This window comes from Onychostoma macrolepis, chromosome 03, assembly GCF_012432095.1.
Source record: "Onychostoma macrolepis isolate SWU-2019 chromosome 03, ASM1243209v1, whole genome shotgun sequence".
Classification (NCBI taxonomy): Eukaryota; Metazoa; Chordata; class Actinopteri; order Cypriniformes; family Cyprinidae; genus Onychostoma; species Onychostoma macrolepis.
Genome location: NC_081157.1, coordinates 26,578,862 through 26,598,983, shown reverse-complemented (window position 1 = coordinate 26,598,983; position 20,122 = coordinate 26,578,862). Strand labels below are relative to the sequence as shown.

The 20,122-nt window shown below is 37.1% G+C and overlaps 1 protein-coding gene across 4 annotated transcripts in view; it reads right to left on the bottom strand.

The window, feature by feature from the left end:
• Nucleotides 1-16,200, bottom strand: part of ttyh2l (tweety homolog 2, like) — a 61,729-nt gene extending 45,529 nt beyond the window's left edge. For all 4 annotated transcript variants that reach the window (XR_009269485.1, XM_058768150.1, XM_058768146.1 and 1 more), the window contains exons 1-2: nt 15,799-16,200; nt 10,350-10,522 (exon numbers count right to left, since the gene is read on the bottom strand). Coding sequence is in view for 3 of the 4 variants with exons in the window: in XM_058768150.1 (XP_058624133.1) it covers nt 10,350-10,522; nt 15,799-15,927 (302 nt within the window). In the remaining variant the exon portion in view is untranslated. The remainder of the gene's footprint in view (nt 1-10,349; nt 10,523-15,798) is intronic.
• Nucleotides 16,201-20,122: the final 3,922 nt, after the last annotated feature.

The window sequence follows — 20,122 nt, the reverse complement described above, 5'->3', positions numbered from 1 at the left end:
CAGGGAAGTCCGAAATTATTTTCATTATTTCATAAGATTTATGTATGTTGTGGTTGTGTTCAGCTATCATTGATTATTGTCCTCCTGAATTGTATGTTGATTGCCTGTGCTGGTTATTATATATGGGGCATGTGATTTATGATTGGAGTTTCGAACTAAGTGTGCTTTGCAGGACATATCATACCACTTATAGTTTGCTGTGAATTTGGAATGAGTACTTGGGTTCTCTTTTAAATGTGTGTTCACGGTTTAATGAAATATGACCAGTGTATGTAATCAGGATATTTAAGTGAGACAATGCCATAAGGCTGCTATTGGTGCTAATAAAAAGTGTATTCGTTTGTAATTCTTGTTCTTGAGTGTGTTTTGTGTGCTCCTCCCGGACCAGACCGGGTTAGAATTAAAGGTGGTGGCAGCATAGGGGTTAATCCGCATTAAAGAAGTTCGCCAGTGGCCCCTAGTGGTGGCTGAATTCATTAAACTGGTGGCAGCGGTGGGACTGAATTGCAATATACCCATACTTCTTTGGGTGGTAAATTATTAAAATGGAGCACACTGAAAATGCACATTCTAGTCAGGAGCTTTCTGCTCAGACAGTTATGAGTATGACTGCTCCTGCGAATAGGATAGTGAACCGTCCCGTGTTTATGCCGGAGACATTTACCGGTAGCGGCCGTGATTGGTCTGATTGGTCCCAGCAGAGGTGAATAATTGGAATGGGGATTTAAAATTGAAGTTCATGTCACTTTTGTTGTCCGGCAGAGCGAGAGATGTATTCTGTGGTTTGACCATAGAAGACCGCAGTAGTTATGCCAAACTTAAAGAAGCGTTGAGCAAGTGTTTTGATCCTTGTGAAAGTGAGGATTGGAATCGTGCAAGTTTGTCAGCTAGGCGACGATTACCAGGGGAAAGCACATGTGAGTTTGGTAATGCTTTAAAGCGATTAGTAGCCAAATCTTATCCAGTGGCTAACTGTGATACGCAAGATTTACTAGCACGCGAGCATTTTATTTCACATGTTGGGACCGGTGAGCTGCGAATACAGCTCCGTAGTGCTAGACCAGCGACATTAGAGGCAGCCATAAATTTGGCTTCTGAATTGGAGCTCATTCGAGAGTTAGAGAGTAGCCAGATTACACCTGAATTGAAGGTGCGTGGAGTGTCTAATAATAATCCCAATGATACCCAAATGGCTATATTGCTTGAAACAGTAGAGAGCTTGCGCCAGGAAGTTAGAACTTTACAGGTGACTGTTCAAAATCTTACTAAGACTCCAGTTAATAATGCCTCTTCTTTTAGGGCTCCTTCCCATTTTGAATTACAAGGGTTTAGTCGGGGCCAGAAGGGTCGTGGCGATGTATGTTGGGAGTGTGGTTGTGATCGCCATTGGAGAAAAGAGTGTCCTTATGTACAGGGAAAATAGAGGGGGCGAGTAAAGAAGGCCAAATACTCGCCCCCCTCCCTGATTATACGACTGGCCTGCAAATTAGTGTTTCTTGTAGTGAACAGGGTGTCGGGGTGTTTTTATCTGCTAGAGTGGGAGGTGCAGTTTGTGATTTGTTGTTAGATACAGGTGCTCAGGTGTCGGTAGTGTCTAAAGAATTTTGGCAAAAAGCAACAAATGGGGGCTCTGAATTAGTTCCCTATTTAGGGAAGGTGTCTGTAGCTGATGGGGGACAAATGAATATTGTGGGAAAATGGTCAACTGTGTGCCAGATAGAGGCGTTAACTTTGGCCACATACTTCCTAGTAGCTGATATACCTTTGCAGGAGATCATTTTGGGCACCGACTTCTTGAGGAAGTTTGGTGCAGTAATTGATTTAAATGCACAGTGTTGTACCTTAATGGGGAAGAGCTTACCCCTACAATTGGGTAACGTGAACAACAAGGCCAGGACTGTATCAGTGAGGCAGGATGTGATTGTGTCCCCGAGAACTGAGGTTATAACTCCTGGTAGTGTTGAAGGAGTGGGGCTAGAGTGTATGGAAGGAATGCTGGAACCTTCGGATAGATTGGTTACTGAAGTTCTGGTGGCCCGTATGTTATGTAGGGTGGAAAAGGGAGTGTTGCCACGAAGGGTTATCAATGTTACAAGTGAGGAACTTATTCTAAGAAAAGGGATGACTATTGGAACTTTGTGTACTGATGTTCAGACAGGGGACAGTGCAGTCAATTCTTTAGGTTCATTGAAAGTCTCGGTAGAGCAGCCATGGACAGCCGAAGTGCTGTTGCAAAATCTGGGGCTGAATAATAGAGGCCTGGAACCCATACAGTTACAAGCTGTTCAAGTATTATTGAGTAACTATCTTCATGTTTTTAGTAAAAGTGACAGATTTAGGACGGACCCATAGGACCCTCCATCAAATTGACACCGGGGATGCAAAGCCCATTAAATTGGCTCCTCGTCGGGTACCAATCCATTTGCAGCAGGAGGTGGCAGATCATGTGAAGCAGATGCAGGAAAGGGGTATCATACGACCATACTGTAGTCCTTGGGCTGCTCCTGTTGTTCCGGTGAGAAAGAAAGATGGGGCATTGAGGTTCTGTGTCGATTATCGTAAGTTGAATGATGTCACTAGAAAAGATGCATATCCCCTTCCACGTATTGATGATGCATTAGATAGCCTAACCCATGCACAGTGGTTTTCTACTTTAGACTTAGCTAGTGGTTACTGGCAGGATGAAGTAGACCATATTGATCGCTCAAAAACAGCCTTTATAACAAGACAGGGGCTCTTTGAATTTAATGTTCTTCCTTTTGGGCTGTCCAATAGTCGAAGTACATTCCAAAGGCTTATGGACTTGATTGTGGCAGATTTGCAGTGGTCCGTGTGTTTAGTTTACTTGGACGACATTATAGTTTTTGGGAAGGATTTCGGGGAACATCTTCAGCGGGTAGGTCAAGTGTTGTCCCAATTGCAGGCTGCCAATCTCAAAGTAAAACCATCTAAGTGTAATCTGTTTGCCACCAAAGTGCAATACCTTGGTCATGTCATTTCGGCTGAGGGGGTTATGGCCAATCCCAGTAAAGTGGAAGCTGTACAATTATGGCCTATCCCTAAAAATCAGACAGAGGTACGAAGCTTTGTGGGCTTAGCCTCGTATTATAATTGTGCCTTATTACTGCTCCTATTTTAGCCTATCCAGACCCCCAGCGCTCATTCATCCTGGATACAGATGCCAGTGATGTGGGGATTGGGGCTGTTTTGTCACAGGAAGTTGATGGTTTGGAGCGAGTGGTGGCGTATGCTAGCAGAACCTTGAGTAAACAAGAGCGTAAATACGCCACCACCAAGAAAGAACTTCTTAGTGTGGTTACTTTTACCAAGTATTTCAAACATTTCCTTTTAGGGAAAGAGTTTTTGTTGCGAACAGATCATAACTCTCTTCGTTGGCTGCATAATTATCAGGGTTTGGAAGGCCAGTTGGCCCATTGGTTGGAACAGTTAACGGTTTTCCACTATAAAATTGTTCACCGACCAGGTAAAAACCACATTAATGCTGATGCGCTATCAAGATTGCCGGCTTATTCTGGAGAGGTTGTGGCTAGCTCTGTTAGCTATGTAGAAGTAGAACCTTCACCTCAGGGTGGTGTTTTGGAACAGGGAGAGTTCTCGAATCAAGAAACCGCGGAGGTGGAAGGAGGAAATAATGATTTGATGAGAGCTCAGCATAGTGACCCAGAGTTGAGTTTGATGTTAACATTGAAGATTCAGAAAGGTAACAGACAGGAAGTTATGAATACCTATCCATCCCTTAAGAAGTATGCTTTGGTCTGGGAGCAGATAGAGGTTCAGGGGCAGAGGTTGGTGAGGGTGTTGCCTTCAAAAAATGGTCTGAGTGCAAAAGCTCAAGTTATTATTCCACAGTCTATGGTGCCAGATGTTTTGAGGTTGTTGCATAATATAACTACAGGAGGCCATTTGGGAGTGCAGAAGCTACAAGAAAAGGTGAGGGGTCGTTTTTATTGGCCAGGATGGTATAAGGACGTAAAACGATGGTGTCAGGAATGTCCTGAATGTGCGGTTCATAAGGAAAACGGTCCAGTTCCCCGGGCCCCCCTTATTCCGTCTGTAACATCCCGTCCTTATGAACGAGTTGCACTTGACATATTAGGGCCCCTCCCTGAGACCCTCCTCAAAAATAAATATGTGTTGGTTGTGGGGGATTACTTTTCAAAGTGGACAGAAGCATACCCCCTCCCAAACCAGGAGGCAAAGACGGTAGCTAGAGTACTTGTAGAAGAGTGGGTGTGTCGTTATGGAACCCCCTAGAAGCTTGCATTCCGACCAAGGTCGTAATTTTGAATCAAATTTGTTTGGGGAATTGTGTCGGTTGCTAGGCATTAATAAGACAAGGACATCTCCCTATCAACCTCAGTCAGATGGAATGATTGAGAGGTTTAATCGTACATTGCTGTCTATGTTGTCTTTTTATGTTGATGACAATCAGCAGAATTGGGATGTCCTTTTGTCTTATGTGATGGCCTATAGAAGTAGCATTCATTCCAGTACTGGCTTTACCCCATATAAAGTGTTATTTGGTCAAGAGATGGTTTTGCCTATTGACATTATGATGGATGTGGATGGACAGGAGCGATTTGCGACTGTGAATGAGTATGTGAAGGGGGTAGCTGAAAGCCTGGCAACAGTAGTGGGGGCAGTGAAAAATCATCAGGCTAGAGCCTCGGAACAACAAAAGTTGCATTTTGATTTTAAAGCCAAGTTTCAGTATTATTCAGAGGGTGAGTTGGTGTGGTTAATGAATAAGGCTAGGAAGAAGGGGGTGAGCCCAAAATTGCAGAAACGGTTTAAGGGCCCATATAGGGTTTTGGAAAGGGTATCTGAAGTGTTGTATCGGATACAGCTAGAGGCAGGAGGGATAGATCAGGTGGTGTATTTTAATCAACTGAAACCTTATGTCCCTTCTACAGTCACAGAGTCTGGGGGTGGCCATACAAGAGCCAAAGCGGACCAGAAGATTACATCTGCCCAGACTATGGGGAAGAAAGAAAGGGGTCCAGGCTTTGGGTCTAGCTGGGTGTTTCGACGATCACGGCCACCTGATGTCCCTGCTGCTGTTGGGGACGTATATTCATCTGTTTCTTCTGGTGTCACTGAGGGGTTTCAGTCGGCTGTTTTACCTGCTGCTGCTGGAGTATCTGCTTCACCTAAGCTGTTTTCTAAGCCTGCTGGGTTCACAAAGGGGATCCGTGGCGTTCGTGGTTGGCTAACACCACCGGCGTGAAGAATACCAGGGTCCCACTTATTGGCCTGGAGATAGATAGTGGGGGGCGAAATTTAGATAGATAGGGAAGAGAGTGTAGGTGGACCTGGCGGACTGGTTGAAAGAGACCTTCCTATCATTGCCGCGGAAGGGAAGGTTGAGTCCTCACAGTGACGGCAGGGTGTCGTCGGACGTGGAGAGGGAAGTCCGAAATTATTTTAATTATTTCATAAGATTTATGTATGTTGTGGTTATGTTCAGCTATCAGTGATTATTGTCCTCCTGAATTGTATGTTGATTGCCTGTTCTGGCTATTATATATGGGGCATGTGATTTATGATTGGAGTTTCTAACTAAGTGTGCTTTGCAGGACATATCATACCACTTATAGTTTGCTGTGAATTTGGAATGAGTACTTGGGTTCTCTTTTAAATGTGTGTTCACGGTTTAATGAAATATGACCAGTGTATGTAATCAGGATATTTAAGTGAGACAATGCCATAAGGCTGCTATTGGTGCTAATAAAAAGTGTATTCGTTTGTAATTCTTGTTCTTGAGTGTGTTTTGTGTGCTCCTCCTGGACCAGACCGGGTTAGAATTAAAGGTGGTGGCAGCATAGGGGTTAATCCGCATTAAAGAAGTTCGCCAGTGGCCCCTAGTGGTGGCTGAATTCATTACAATATTACAGTGCTCATAAACACACACAAAACTCAAGTGCACATGGAGGGAGGGGTTCTAGCAGACCAATCACAGCGCTTGCGGTCCGTGTAGAATTGACGGGCTGTTAGATTTTTAGAGAGGTGCACGTCAGGTACGGCGTAGGTTACGGTGCAGGCCTGTGCGTCTCTGCGTAGGCTACGGCGTAGGTTCGACGCAGAAGTATAAAATTGGGCTTCACATCTGTCAAAACAAGCGCGTACTATTTAAGTCTAGCGGAAACGTAATATTTAAGTTATTTAATAAATAAATAAACGGTGATTGGAATATCCTAAATATGTCTGAGGTGCAAACCTACAAAGAGCGAGAAAGAATTTGAATGCTCTATCAGCCATAATGTTGTCACAAATAAGATGAATGCAATTCAATGCTGGCTACCGTGTTTTGCACACACCTTTTTTTTTTTTTTTTTAAAAAGATAAAAGTATAGCCTACATGCAGATTAATAAATGCACACACACTAAATACAGTATATATGTGGGTATAAATGTAAACACGTACACATACAGTAGTACTGGTCAAAAGTGTGGGCACTATTACTATTTTTAATGTTTTTCCGAATCAGAATGAGCTTTATTGCCAGGTATGTTTACACATACGAGGAATTTGTTTTCGTGACAGAAGCTTCCACAGTGCAACAGAATGACAGCGACAGGACAAAAAACACAGATAATAAAAAGAAGAATTAAACAATAGAACAAGTAAATAAGAAATTACAATATACAAATTGACAACTGCATGTACAGGTACATAACAATAGACAGTTATATGTACAGGTATATTATGTGCAATTGAAATGTAGAATAAGTATGTGCGTTAGATAAATAAGTGTATAAATAGTGTGTGTTCCACAGTTATTGACAAGTGTTCATGAGATGGATTGCCTGACGGAAGAAACTGTTTCTGTGCTGGCCGTTCTGGTGCTCAGATCTCTGTAGCGTCGGCCAGACGAGAAAAACAAAACAAAACAGACATTTTGAAAGAAGTCTCCAATGCTCATCAAGCCTGCATTTAATTGATCAAAAATACAGACAAAAAGAGTCATATTTTGAAATATTATTACAATTTAAAATAATGGTTTTCTATTTTAATGTGCTTTAAAATATAATTTATTTCTGTGATCAAATCTGAATCTGAATTTTTTATCAGTGTTGGAAACAATTGTGCTGCTTAATATTTTTTATAACCTGTGATAATTTTAGGATTCTTTGAAGAATAAAAGAACAGCATTTATTTAAAATATAAATATTTTGTAACAACATGCACTACTGTTCAAAAGTTTGGGGTCAGTGTTTTTTTTTTTGAAAGAATATTAATACATGTATTCAGCAAGGATTTTAAATTGATTAAAAAAGTGATAGTAAGGACATACTGTTAGGAAAGATTTCTATATTTTGAAAATCCCTGCCAGGATTCAATCAATCAATTCTGTATAAAGCATCACAGGTTCCAGAAAAATATTAAGCAGCACAATTTTTGACAATAACCAAATATCAAATCTGCACATATGAATGATCTCTGAAGACAAGACGAGTAAAGGCTGATGAAAATTCAGCTTTGCATCACAGAAATAAATATAAAGAATATTAAAACAAAAACGTTATTTTAAAATGTAATAATATTTCACAATAATTACTGTTTTTGTCTGTATTTTTGATCAAATAAAATGGAGGCTTGATGAGCATAAGAGACGTTTTTTAAAAACATTCAAAATAGTAATGTGTCTAATAGTAATAAATCTAATACTAATAGTAATGTATAGTGTGACTTTTGACCAATACTGCATATAAACAAAAGACATCCTCTCACTTTCAACTGTTTCCACCAAATTTATTAATATGTGAACAATATCAAAAGAAGCAGTCAGTATCTGGCCTGGCCATGAGCAGCTTTAAGTACTACATTGCATTTCATTCTCAAGTTCTCAAACACATCTGAGTGTTCATATGGTCACATGTGGTTTGGCACTGTCCTGTCTCCCTGTAGCACTCAGTGACATTACAGATGATGGCTTTCATAAAGACAAAAGTAGAAAAACAATTATTTAATTTAATGCACAATATTTAAAAATAATGCTATTGTTTAATACATCAGTACATGTTGGAATTAACATTAGACAAGCTTAATAAGTGATGATTTTTTTTTTTTACTGTTACCTTTTGTAAACTACTGCAGTTAACTGTTACACTATACAACATTCAAGTTTACAGTATACAGTACATTTCTATAATGTGTTACGCACTGCATTTATCTGCTGACAAGATAGCTGGACAAATAATGTGAACTCATATTTAATTATAGCCCTCGTAATGCTTGCAATAAAACGGATATAAAAGCTTGGCCTTTTTCACTAAAAAAGAATCAAAACGCTAGGCGCATATGTAAACAATGATGGAAACACAATGCTGCATCATACTTGAAGAGTTAACGTAAAGAAATACAAATAATCAAATGGGGGGGAAAAACAATATTACCTTACCTGAATGGAAATGTTCGCTGTATATCCTAGAGTTGCTAGTTGCTATTCTGCTTCTCGCTTCACTGCTGCAATCCAGGCGCGTTTCTCGGAAATCTAAACCCTTTAATTTCCGATTATTTATAAATGAATGTTAGTTCAAGCCCAGAGGGAGCACCCAACCACTGAGCAACAACGATCTCAATTTGAATTTTGACAATTTAAATAGCAAAATTAAATAAATTATCGCAATCCTACTGTGTATCAAGCGCCTGCCGCCATTGTTTTGAATGCGCTCTTAACATTAACCGGAAACGTCTGAGGAACAAAGACGTCACTTCCTTAAACATCCTGGACACGCCCCTGCTATATAAGTAATCTGCTTGTTTCTGCATGCCTCTGAGTGATGCCGTTTTATCTACTACATACTGAAGTACGCATGACACTAATGGCGTTTTCAGCGGCTACATAAACATGAACATTAGCAGAGCTGCTCTGAGAGAAAACTTAAACATTTCCTAGTTTTATTTGAGAAAAACCATTGTCAAATACACTCTGAAACTCAAAGGTCTGCTACATGTAAAATTTTCATTTGATAACATTTTAAAACATTAATTAAAATGTTAAAGTGTGATATAAATATAAATACGGTGTATAGCTTTATTTTTTAATTGTTTTTTTTAAATTAAATTAATTTATTTTTTATATTTTTCCTAAGGGAGACTTCAATACTTTCATTAAAATGGTTTCAAGTTTGTTGTAATAAAGGATTTGTTCACTCAAATTACTTGTTCTTATTCTTTTAAGAGTCTGTTACTGAGAGTCTGTTAAGAATTGTTACTGATAAGAATTACTGTTTAATATATACCGTGATATTTTCAGAGGAGATTTTCATACCGTGAAAATCTCATACCGCTACAACCCTACTCCAGAGATAGAAAAATATTTATTTATGTTCTCACCACAAAGTTGTGTTGACTAGTTGACTAGTGAAAAATCATAAAAAAATCGAGAATCGGTCTAACGTTCTGAAAAAAATCGAGATATATATATATATATATATATTTTTTTTTTTTGCAAAATCGCCCAGACCTACTCTTATCTATTCTATACGTTCAAAAATGATGCATTAAAATTAACCTTTTTGCTGTTATCAGGAAAAAAATGCAATGTGATCACTTAAGTTGCTTTGATACCTATGACATTTTTCAGTCAGTATTAAATTACTGAAAGAACGAGTATCACTTTGTAGTGTATTTTTTAGGTTCGATAACTTGAAAAGTAATGTAAACTTAAAAGTAACTTGAAAGCACAGTAGTTAGTAATCTGATTAGTTTTTAAATGCAGTAATAGTTAATGTAATCAAATTGCAATTTTAAAGAAGTAACTAGTAATTCCTAGTAGATTACTTTTTTTAAATAACCAACCCAACACTGTTGAGAACTAGCATTTACAATGTGAACACAGCCTTAGATTTGGCGACAAATGTTTTTGAATATTAATACACTATCAAGCAATTAAAGAAAAAAATAAATAAATAAATTCCCCTAAGAAATAATAATAAAAGTTTAAATATAAAAAATACTAATGTTTACCAAGGCTGCATTTATTTGATCAATATGTAATATTTTAGTATTTTAATATGTAATTTATTCCTTTTATGGCAAAGCTGAATTTTCAGGATTCTTTGATGAATAGAAAGTTAAAAAAAACAAACAAAAAAACAGCATTCATTTAAAACAGAAATTATTTGCAGTATTATAAACGTCTATACTGTCACTTTTGCTTAATTTAATGCATCCTTGCTAAATATAAGTATTAATTTCCATAGCATCTGCATCAGCATTTAGTGACATGCAAATTATGCATTTAAAACAAGATCTATAAATAACTATAAATAAAATCAGTCCCTGTTTCCTGGTGGGTGTAAAACAAAGAGAATGTACTCACCATATGACCAAACCGGTGATAACAGCAACCCATGTGACACAGCAGGTGTCGGGCCTTTTGACTTCCTCATCCTCTTCCTTTCGACAGCAGCACAGGCAGGTCAGATATGCGGACAGCACCAGCAGACTCAAACCCAGACCCAACGCAGACACACAGGCCAGGAAGATCAGAGACTGCCAAATAGAGTCAGGCAAACATGGGGCAGATGGTCAAATCAAACAGGAAGTAGACCGATTCATCTGTCGTCAGTGTTGCAATTCAGTAAAAAGTTTAATAACATTTTCTCAATCAGCCTTTTTTGTCTTTCCCTAAGATCATCAGAAAATTAAAAAAAAAAAAAAAATTAATTCAAAAAGAATACTTTCAGAGAATCAATGTGTTCAAATGTGTTCTTCGTAACCTTTAAATATTACTGGAAAATATACAGATTTAATTTCAAACTCATGCAAATTTTCTGATCTACACTTGAATGTGGTACATAGTTATTTGTTTATTATTTGTGATGTTACCTATGAGGAAAGGCATTATGTGTTTTCCTGAATAGTCTATATGTAGAAACTGAAAAACAGAGATGACCGCATCTCTCAGAGAAGATGTATTTTGATGTTGTGCTTGTGTTCATGGCAGCTGTGGGTGGATAAATCGCATGATGGTTGTTATGAGGGCCAGCTGGGCCCCCATGCGCATCACCATGGCTACCCGCATGGACTGAGGCTAAACAGAAACGTTCAGTCTTAGAGTTGAAACATCATGTGATGAAAGTAAAGCACAACAGCTCTGGAGTCTTGTGATCCAGGGCAAACAGAAGGAGAGCCGGATATTAGATATAGATATACCAGATATTGGATCTATTTATTAGCTTAAGAAAACACTGAAAAGTACTAGGCCTATTGCTCATTTTAATGCAAAACAAATACTTCTCCACGCTTTCATATTTTAAAGTCACATCAAAAGCCAAAAGAGTGGTTAAACCAATTGCAAAAATTTCACAATGAATAATCACAACATGCTCTTGGGAAATTCCGAGCAAAATTACTAAAATCACTAAAGGGTGGTGTGTAATTATTTTTAATTCTCAAACCACATAAGAACTTGAGGATTTATAGTCAAAACCAGAATGTAGAATAGCTAAAAAAAAAGCCAAAAACAACAACAACAACTTGAGCGAAAAAGTATGTGAAAAAGCCCCTGAGCCCATGGAGATTTCACATGTGAAAACTTACTAATGTGGAATTTTAGTAATGATTATTGCTAATGAAAATAATATTTAGGTCATGACTGTCAGTTACTTGTGAGCTAAATCTGCTGTAAAGGGGCAAGCTGTTTAAGTCAAGTGTTTGAAATGCTTGAAAGTGGACATACATACATTTGCATGTCACTGTTTGTACAGGATAGGCTACTTTAAGTAAAAACTATAAATAACTGTAATGTTAAAAAAAAAAGCCACTGGTGCAAGTTTTACAAAATATAAAAATAGTATGTCTGCATAGCTTTCCTCTTAAAAACACGTGTTGCCTATTTTTTATATTTTGTATTAGTAGGTGTCACCACAAGTTTTGTTTTTCTTAATTTTTAAATACTGCATGGTATATACAGTTGCTAAATAAATAAACAAGGTTTATTGATCAGTAGTTTTTACTTTTAATACTAAAGTAGATAAAAAACAAGTGCTTTTCTATTATTTTTTTTCGTTTCATTAATTACAGTACTTTTTACTGGAGTGATAATTTACTAGGGTATCTGTACTTTTACTTAAGTAATTGATTCATTTGTGTAGTTCATCCACCACTGTCTGCAATCAAAAGTCAGACATCTCACCAAGATCTCAAACATTTCTCATCATGTTTTTTCTAAAAACTAGCAAACAATGCATTAGGGATGCGCGGTATACCGGTACTGGAAAAATACCGGTAGCCTATATATTATGTTTCAAATGGTATGATATCATAATTTTGCTCAGTTCGGTATTTCATACGCTGCTGTTGCGAAGTGCACCTGTAGGAGAAATTGCTGCGCAACCGGTAAATGTGACAACAGAACAACGCGATCGATCAAACACAAGCAACTCTATCAATGTACCCGATATTAATAAATAAAGAGAACAGAAGAAGTGAAATATGGCATTACTTTGCATTCAAAACAGATGACAAAGATGAACAAACTGACCTTACTGCACCTGTATGCAAGCGCTGCTATAAATCATGTGTTGCCACAGGAGGCAACACATCAAACCTTTTTAAGCATTTGTCGCTTGCTAATCCTGATCTTTTCAGAGAATTAAGAGATCGACAGGTGAGTGCATCATTCATGAATTCAGATTTAATTTTAACTTTATTTACAACTGATCAAGGCACACACAGACGGTAAGCGCAACTGTGCGTGTAGAACCAGTGAAGTTTTGGTCACGTAAAAAATGCACTTGCATTTTATACAATCGAATATTAATTGAATTTGAATTACGCAAGAGTTTTGCTATATTAATTTTAGTATCAATAATATGAAGGGAATGTTTCTGCCGTGCTGCCGACCGCTAATATGAAGCAGCCGAGAGAGTAAAGAGAGCGAAATTTATATTTAATGCTTTTTCTTTGGCTATCTGAGGCTGAAATCTGAAAACAATCTGAGAGAGAGAGAAATAATAACGTGATTTTGAATATTACTTTGACTGTTAGAATAACACTTTACAGTAACGCAACATTTGTTGCATTAATTGCGTTACTTCAGTTGTATTTTTTTTTTCTTCAAACTCAGTCAAAATGTAACCTATATTCCCGGTAGGTTTTTGTTACATTTTGTTGGCACAATGTGTTTGAACAGAAAAGAAAAGAAAATTTGAATATATTTTCATTTTATTACTTCAGTTATATATTTTTTTTTCTCCAACATCAAAATGTAACCTATGTTCCCTGTAGTTTTTTTGTTACAGTTTGATACAAAGGCATTAAGATGTTAATCTGTTTTTATTATTATTTTAATAAAATTGTTAAACTTCCAAACTTTCTACAAGGGCTAAAGAAAACATGCAGAAGTAAGATGGAGGCCTATACATATGCAGGAAATACATATTTCATATACATACACTTTCTTACAAAAAAAGCATTGTAATAGTACTATAGCGATGGCATCTAATTACTATATTCATCAAACAGACACTTTAAAACCATGATGACACTACTAACATACCATTTCTGGTACTTTTAAAGGTACATACTTAAAAGAGCACACCAAGGCACCAAAGACATCTAAAAGAGCTTTTGAAAATGTTATGCCACCAAAACTAAAACACATATAATATTTGCACACTGGCGTTTTCATCTGTTCAATGTCTTGATATCACACACCCCTAAGATGGTATTGGAAATATGTTCAGAAGAACAATTCCTGAGATTGATTTCAAATAAGCACTAGCAAGGGAATTTAACCGAGAGAAAGATTTGACAAGCAGTTTATTTTAGAGTGAGAGATTAAATAAATTTGTGTTGCAACTCCATTGATTTCCTCAAGTAACCCAGAGAAATGTGACCTTGAACAAGGCACGTAATATCCTTTTTGATAAAAAACCCCAACAGAAATATCGACTGAATCAATGAGCAAAATGTTCCTCTGGAGACAGTATTGTGTGCTAAGGTACAAATCACAGTGTAGAAACAGGGTCTCTTTAATGGAGATCTGACACACCACCCGATACATCTGTGTTTACCAGATACTGCACATTTATAGGGTTCAGTGAAAGACAGACATCTCACATTTTATCTCAGATCAAAGTCCATAAATGCTTAAGCTGCAAACTGTATTCAATAATCAGAGTGTGGAATTCGTGTCTTAATGGTAATGAACTTGGATTATGTGAACAGATAAAGTACACATATAGAGTACAAGTCATAGATGCCAGCTCCTGTTTGAGATAGTTCTACACAATCGAGTTGAGCGAAACCTTTGATCCATTACAAAATTACATTTCTCACTCATTTCATTCTGCATGTTCCACTACTACACCTACAAGAACGGGCCACTGCTGGGCAGGGGAGGCCGGGGCAAGTTGTCACACTGTTTACTCCCACGAATATTTACATATAGGTTTATTTTTAATCCAGCTTCTGTATTTTGAACACTTCTTGCCCAGTAAAAGGAAAACAATGCATATGGGACATGTCACACTGCATGGCAAAAACTTGCCGTTCACTGACAGTGATGGGAAAAGATAGGATATTTGTAAAAAGCCATCTACTGTACAACATGTATTTTGGGGCTTATTTAAAATGTAACTTATGTCGGCGCCGATAGCCTCGTGGGCAGCACTGTTGCACTTTGGGTGACACGATGTCACAGCTTGCGGTCCTTTCCCAATCCTGTCCTCCTCTCTCTCTCACCTCCTTTTTCCTTTCAATATATACTGTCCTATCCTAATAAAAAAGGCAAAAATGACAAAAAAAAAAAAAAATATATATATATATATATATATATATATATATATATTTTTTTTTTTTATAAAATCTTTTATAAATAAAAGTAGCCTATAATAAGGTATTAAATTGGTTTACACATGAATTTAAACAGCACATAAATTATTAAAAGAGGGAAAAACAACCAATGAACCAGCAACACATTAAAAGTTATTTAAAAAAGCATCAAAACTTGTTTTACACACTGACATACAGACAAGAATATAAACTATAAAAAAATTATACAAATTCACTAAAAGGTTCTGCAATGTTTAGGTGTTTTTCATTCATATCAGGTTGGGGTAAGTTGTCACACATTTTAAGTGTTATACATATATGCAAGTTATTTATTATAATATTTGCTGGGCAAAATAAGGCTTTTATATTTTGTACGTTATTTTACTAATTTTATTTATTTGCAGTCTAATGAATTGCTTAACTCATAATGGTTTCCTTCATGGTGAAATTTATGCAATTTATTAATTATAACTTTTGTTGGCTAAGACAACGGTTTGATATCTCTGTATGCCGTTTTATTTATTGGTAGATAAATGAGTTGCTCGTTTTTTACTTCATACTGAAAGGCTGTTTAAAGGCCTGTTACATTGTGACAGTTTGCCCCGTAGTATGATAACATGCTCCAATTGTGGTCAAGCCAGCTTGTGTCCATTGAACTCCATTTCTTCCCTCTCTTTAAGCCATGACAGTGTAAATGTTCAATGGTTTCTTTTTGTTGTTGTTGTCGTCGTTATGTTTTTGTGTCTATACAGAAACTCACGTTCAAAAAGTGTAGTAGCTAAAAAGTAGGCTATTACATCTAGTCTTTCCCTTAATACTCTTGTCCTGAGAACACGCTCAAATTTAGTTAAAATCTACCTTCATTAGTTGACTAAGCTATACATTTGTGTCAGTTGTTTACTAAGCAGCTATAGCAGAAAATGATGATATTTACTTTTAGTTTTCCCTCGGTCTCCCCTCCATAAACTATAAATCCAAACAACTTTCACCTGCTGATAGCTGGCGTCCTCCGGTTTAAAAGTGTTATCAACCGTCTGGAAATTAAAATTAAGATGAGGGAAATTGTGCAGCCAGTAGGTCCACCATGGTGCAATGTAGTCCTGGCGCGATGAGGCCATCCCGGACGTGAAACTCAAAAACGCCGCTGATTTCTGGAGCGCTCCGATAATCCTCACCGTTCACTCTAAAACACCAAACACAAAGAAGATCCGCCACCAGTGGTTGTGACACGATGACCAGACAGGGAAACACAGCGCAAAAGTATTTCCCCTGGCTCTTTTCGCTTAAAAGAATGCATAACACAAGAGTTGAGTGTGTAAGTGCATGCAGAGTGATCAGCTGTGACCCCTCAAAGCCCCTGACACTGACTGGCTCCACGCGCCTCTCCTGCGGCTGCGCACCGCGCGCGCGTCTACAGCACTGATCATCACTCCAGACAAGTTGTAAACTCGTTTAAGCTCGATGTGTAAACAGCACAAAATGTGTGTAAATTCACAATGGAAAAAGGTGCTATAAAATGTGCTACTAAAATGCTTACAGGTGCACACTGCTGTAAAATAAATCTCACACACAATATAATAAAGCAACCAGTGTGTCTGTATACACAGAAAAAGACTGTAGTCCTTTTGTTCTCTTAAGACGTATTCATTTAAAATATTAATGCCTAATTCAAAGAAAAGCATCGAGACATTTTTAGACAACATATAGCATATAAAGGCTCTTTCACGGCTGTTCAATATTGACATCTGGTGGACAGAAAGGGCACTCGTCCTATTCCAGGGTTTTCAAACCTTTCCGAACCAAGGACCCCTGGCAGATTTATTTTTAATCACGTTTGAATGTAAAGTACTACACTACCCACAATTCTGAGACAAAATCCACCAATTAGAGAAGTTACTGTGGAAACAGGAATGGTTTGAAACCAGTTTTTGTGTTTGAATATCTATATTTCTAATATATAGTATTTTTAGACTTACAGATAATGACTGTTAAAGACAAAAAAAGAAAAGATAGTTTCAAGAATAAACTGTAGTCAGGATAATACTACATTACCCACAATCCTCAAAAAAAAAAAAAAAAAAAAAAAGAAAGAAAAAAAATCCACCAATCAGAAAAGTTTCTATTACTGTGTGGAGACTTGTTTAGTTTTTGTTTGAATATTTAATACATTTCTAATATATTGTATTTTTAGGTTACTTTAGGTGCTAAAGTCTTTCAGGAGACAAAGACTCCATAAAACAGTTTTAAAAGTTGTGAGTTGTAATAATGAAGTGATCAAGGACATTCATACAGTGTATGCCAATGTCAAAACTGTAAGTCTGTCTCTCACAGCCTTGTTTTTTTTTCTTCTTCTTCTTCTTCTTTTTAATTAAATATGGTGTCTAACCTGACTAAGGTATATACCCAAGAGTTCTTAACAAAACATTCACCTGAAATGGATTGAAGTTTATTGAAAAAAGAGAACATAATGGAAACAAAAAATACATCAGGAGGTAGCAAGGACAAAATATCACTGCTTAATCAATTACAGCACTGATTCACGGTACTTGATGAATAGAACGTTGCACTATAAAAGAAGTCAAGTACACAGTCTTGTACCTTGGTCTTGGAAAGTTATAAAATGTATAAAAAATATGTATGAAATAGGCCAGGATTAATGAACTGAGGTTATTAAGCAAATATATGAACTATTTTAATTATGCATGTTGAGTAAAACATAAACCTAATGATATCACTTTCTACACACCCCATATGTTATAAAATTCTAGGATACAGTAGATGTGGGTGGTAAATTATTTGTTGAGGCTGTGATCATGTACCGAGAGGTGGCAGTAGCACATTACAAGTCAAAGAGAATAAAGATAAGACAAGTAAAGTGAATGACCAAGAAAAGATCTCCAACACCTCAGTGCACTGAGAAATTAACATTTTACTTCTTTTTAATTAAAGGACACGTCATTAAAATGACAATATGTTATTACTGTATATGTGCATGCTATGAATCATAGAATCTCAAGTGTGCTGTTTCTGTATGAGTTCAGTGATGCAGACATTGTGAAGCATGTAAGAAATGTGTTGCGCTATCAGCTGTATATTGCATATTTGTTATATTTGGCACGTTGGGTTTCAAGGTCAATCATGCAAACCTGCCATGCAGTTATTTTTGAGTACAGGTCTGATTGATTTTATTATCAATTACTCATCTGACTGCGATGACCTTCCTGCATAACAATTCAAATATTAGGCACCGGCTGTACCGACAAGCTTCAGAAGCTGTAAATATGCTGTAACTAAATATAACTAATTATTATGACCCACAACCTTTTGCTACACAAAACCGAGTTTGTCAACATGTATGCTGTAGCAGTTTTGGGATTCAAACGAGCTTTCAAATCTCATTTGTGTCATTTTTCTTTCTCAATTGCTCCCTCAGTTGACATTATAAAATTATGACAATGTCCCAAGACACCACAGGATGAATTTGCATAATAAACATTTTTCATAAAGGTTGTAGCTGACATCATCACAATGACTCTGAGAGGAATTCTCTCCCCATCACCTGCCGTTATTACACATTAATCCTCCAATTCCTGAGCCAGCTGTGATGGTTTTCTTTTGATGTTCAAAACAACGTATAGTGATATTAAGGAGTCTTTCCTCTTTGGTTATTGCTTTTTGGGATTTGGAATCCTAAATCCCTCTGTGGTGCAGCGAGTGACTAAGGCCTATACATATGAATGAAGATTTACACATCAGGCTCAAAGAGTTTGTGTTCAATCAGACACCACTGCTCACTATAGCTCCGAGGGCTGAGCTGAGGAGCAATATCCCACATTCAGAGCGGGGAGATTTTACTTTCCCTCAGACTTTGTTTTATTCTGATCTGCTTTCATCCATTGAGACATTTGTCTATCTGAAAATCCTTGAATAACTCATCTGTGCCATCATGAGTCATGGGAAAGCTAGTGTATGTCTTTAATCATGGCTATTTTTGAGTACTTCTGCTAAAATCTTTAATTAGGAATGAGGAAAGTGTGCTATTACTGGACTCAGTCCTTTAAGAACTCCTGAGCAAACAACATAGCACAAAATCTAAAAGATAAATCGTTTACCCCAATATTATTACCTTAACGGTACTTTAGAGAGTACTTTAAAAAATCTATGCTTTAAAAGTACATATTGAAAGGTACCACACCTGTCACGGATCCGCCCACAACCTCACCTACACCAACCATCAACACCCGTTCACAATCACCCGAATACTGATTACCACCTGACTCCAATCACCAAACACCCTACATAAAATCACTCACCACAATCCTTCGTTGGTTGGTCTCAAGGTCGTAAGCTCATCATCGTCTCTCACTTACCTCTTGGATTCCTGGACTCCTCCGTGCCGTAAGCCTTGCACTCAGACCTGTTTGAAAAGAAAGAAGAATGTCTTTATGTTGGACTCACCTCTTATGTTGAAAATGATTCCAGCACTGTTACTACTTGGTTCTGTTATCCTTCGAGATCTGTTTACGTTTGCAAAGAAAGAATTAAAGAAAAGCAATTCGACTCACCTGTGTTCGTCTCTCAGTCCAACCCTGACAACACCAGTGACAGCTTTTCTACTTTTTTTTTCTTAAAGTGTACCTGGACAGCAGTGTTGGGTGTAATGCACGACTAAGTAATTAATCACTGTAATTTAATTACTTTTCCCTTGAAAAAATAAGGCATTACTCGATTTTCTGTAATTGAATTACAGTTACTCCTGATGTAATTGCATTAAATACTGTATAGACTATAGAACAATACTAAATAAAGCAACAGTGGATTTCACATCAAAATGTAACAACTAATGTTAAGAAGTGTTTTTTATTGTAACCTTCTCCCTTTAAATACTTTGGTCAACTTATTTGAAATAATTAAAAGATCAGTTTCATGTCTATCCTTGGTATTGTTCAACTTGTTGAGGTTGATATGGGATTTACAAAGAAATTAGTAATAAGTAATGCAATACTTTTTTAGAGAGAGTAATTAGTATAAGTAATCTAATTACATGGTTGAAGATGTAACTTACCCAACAGTACTGCATAGCCACCTAAAATGCTTATACAAATGCATTGCAACACCTGAACTACAACCTGAATTCCGGAAATGTTAGGACATTTTTAAAATTTGAATAGAATGAAAACTAAAAGACTTTCAAATCACATGCGCCAATATTTTATTCACAATAGAACATAGATAACATAACAAATGTTTAAACAGAGAAATTTTACACTTTTATCCACTAAATGAGCTCATTTCAAATATGATGCCTGCTAC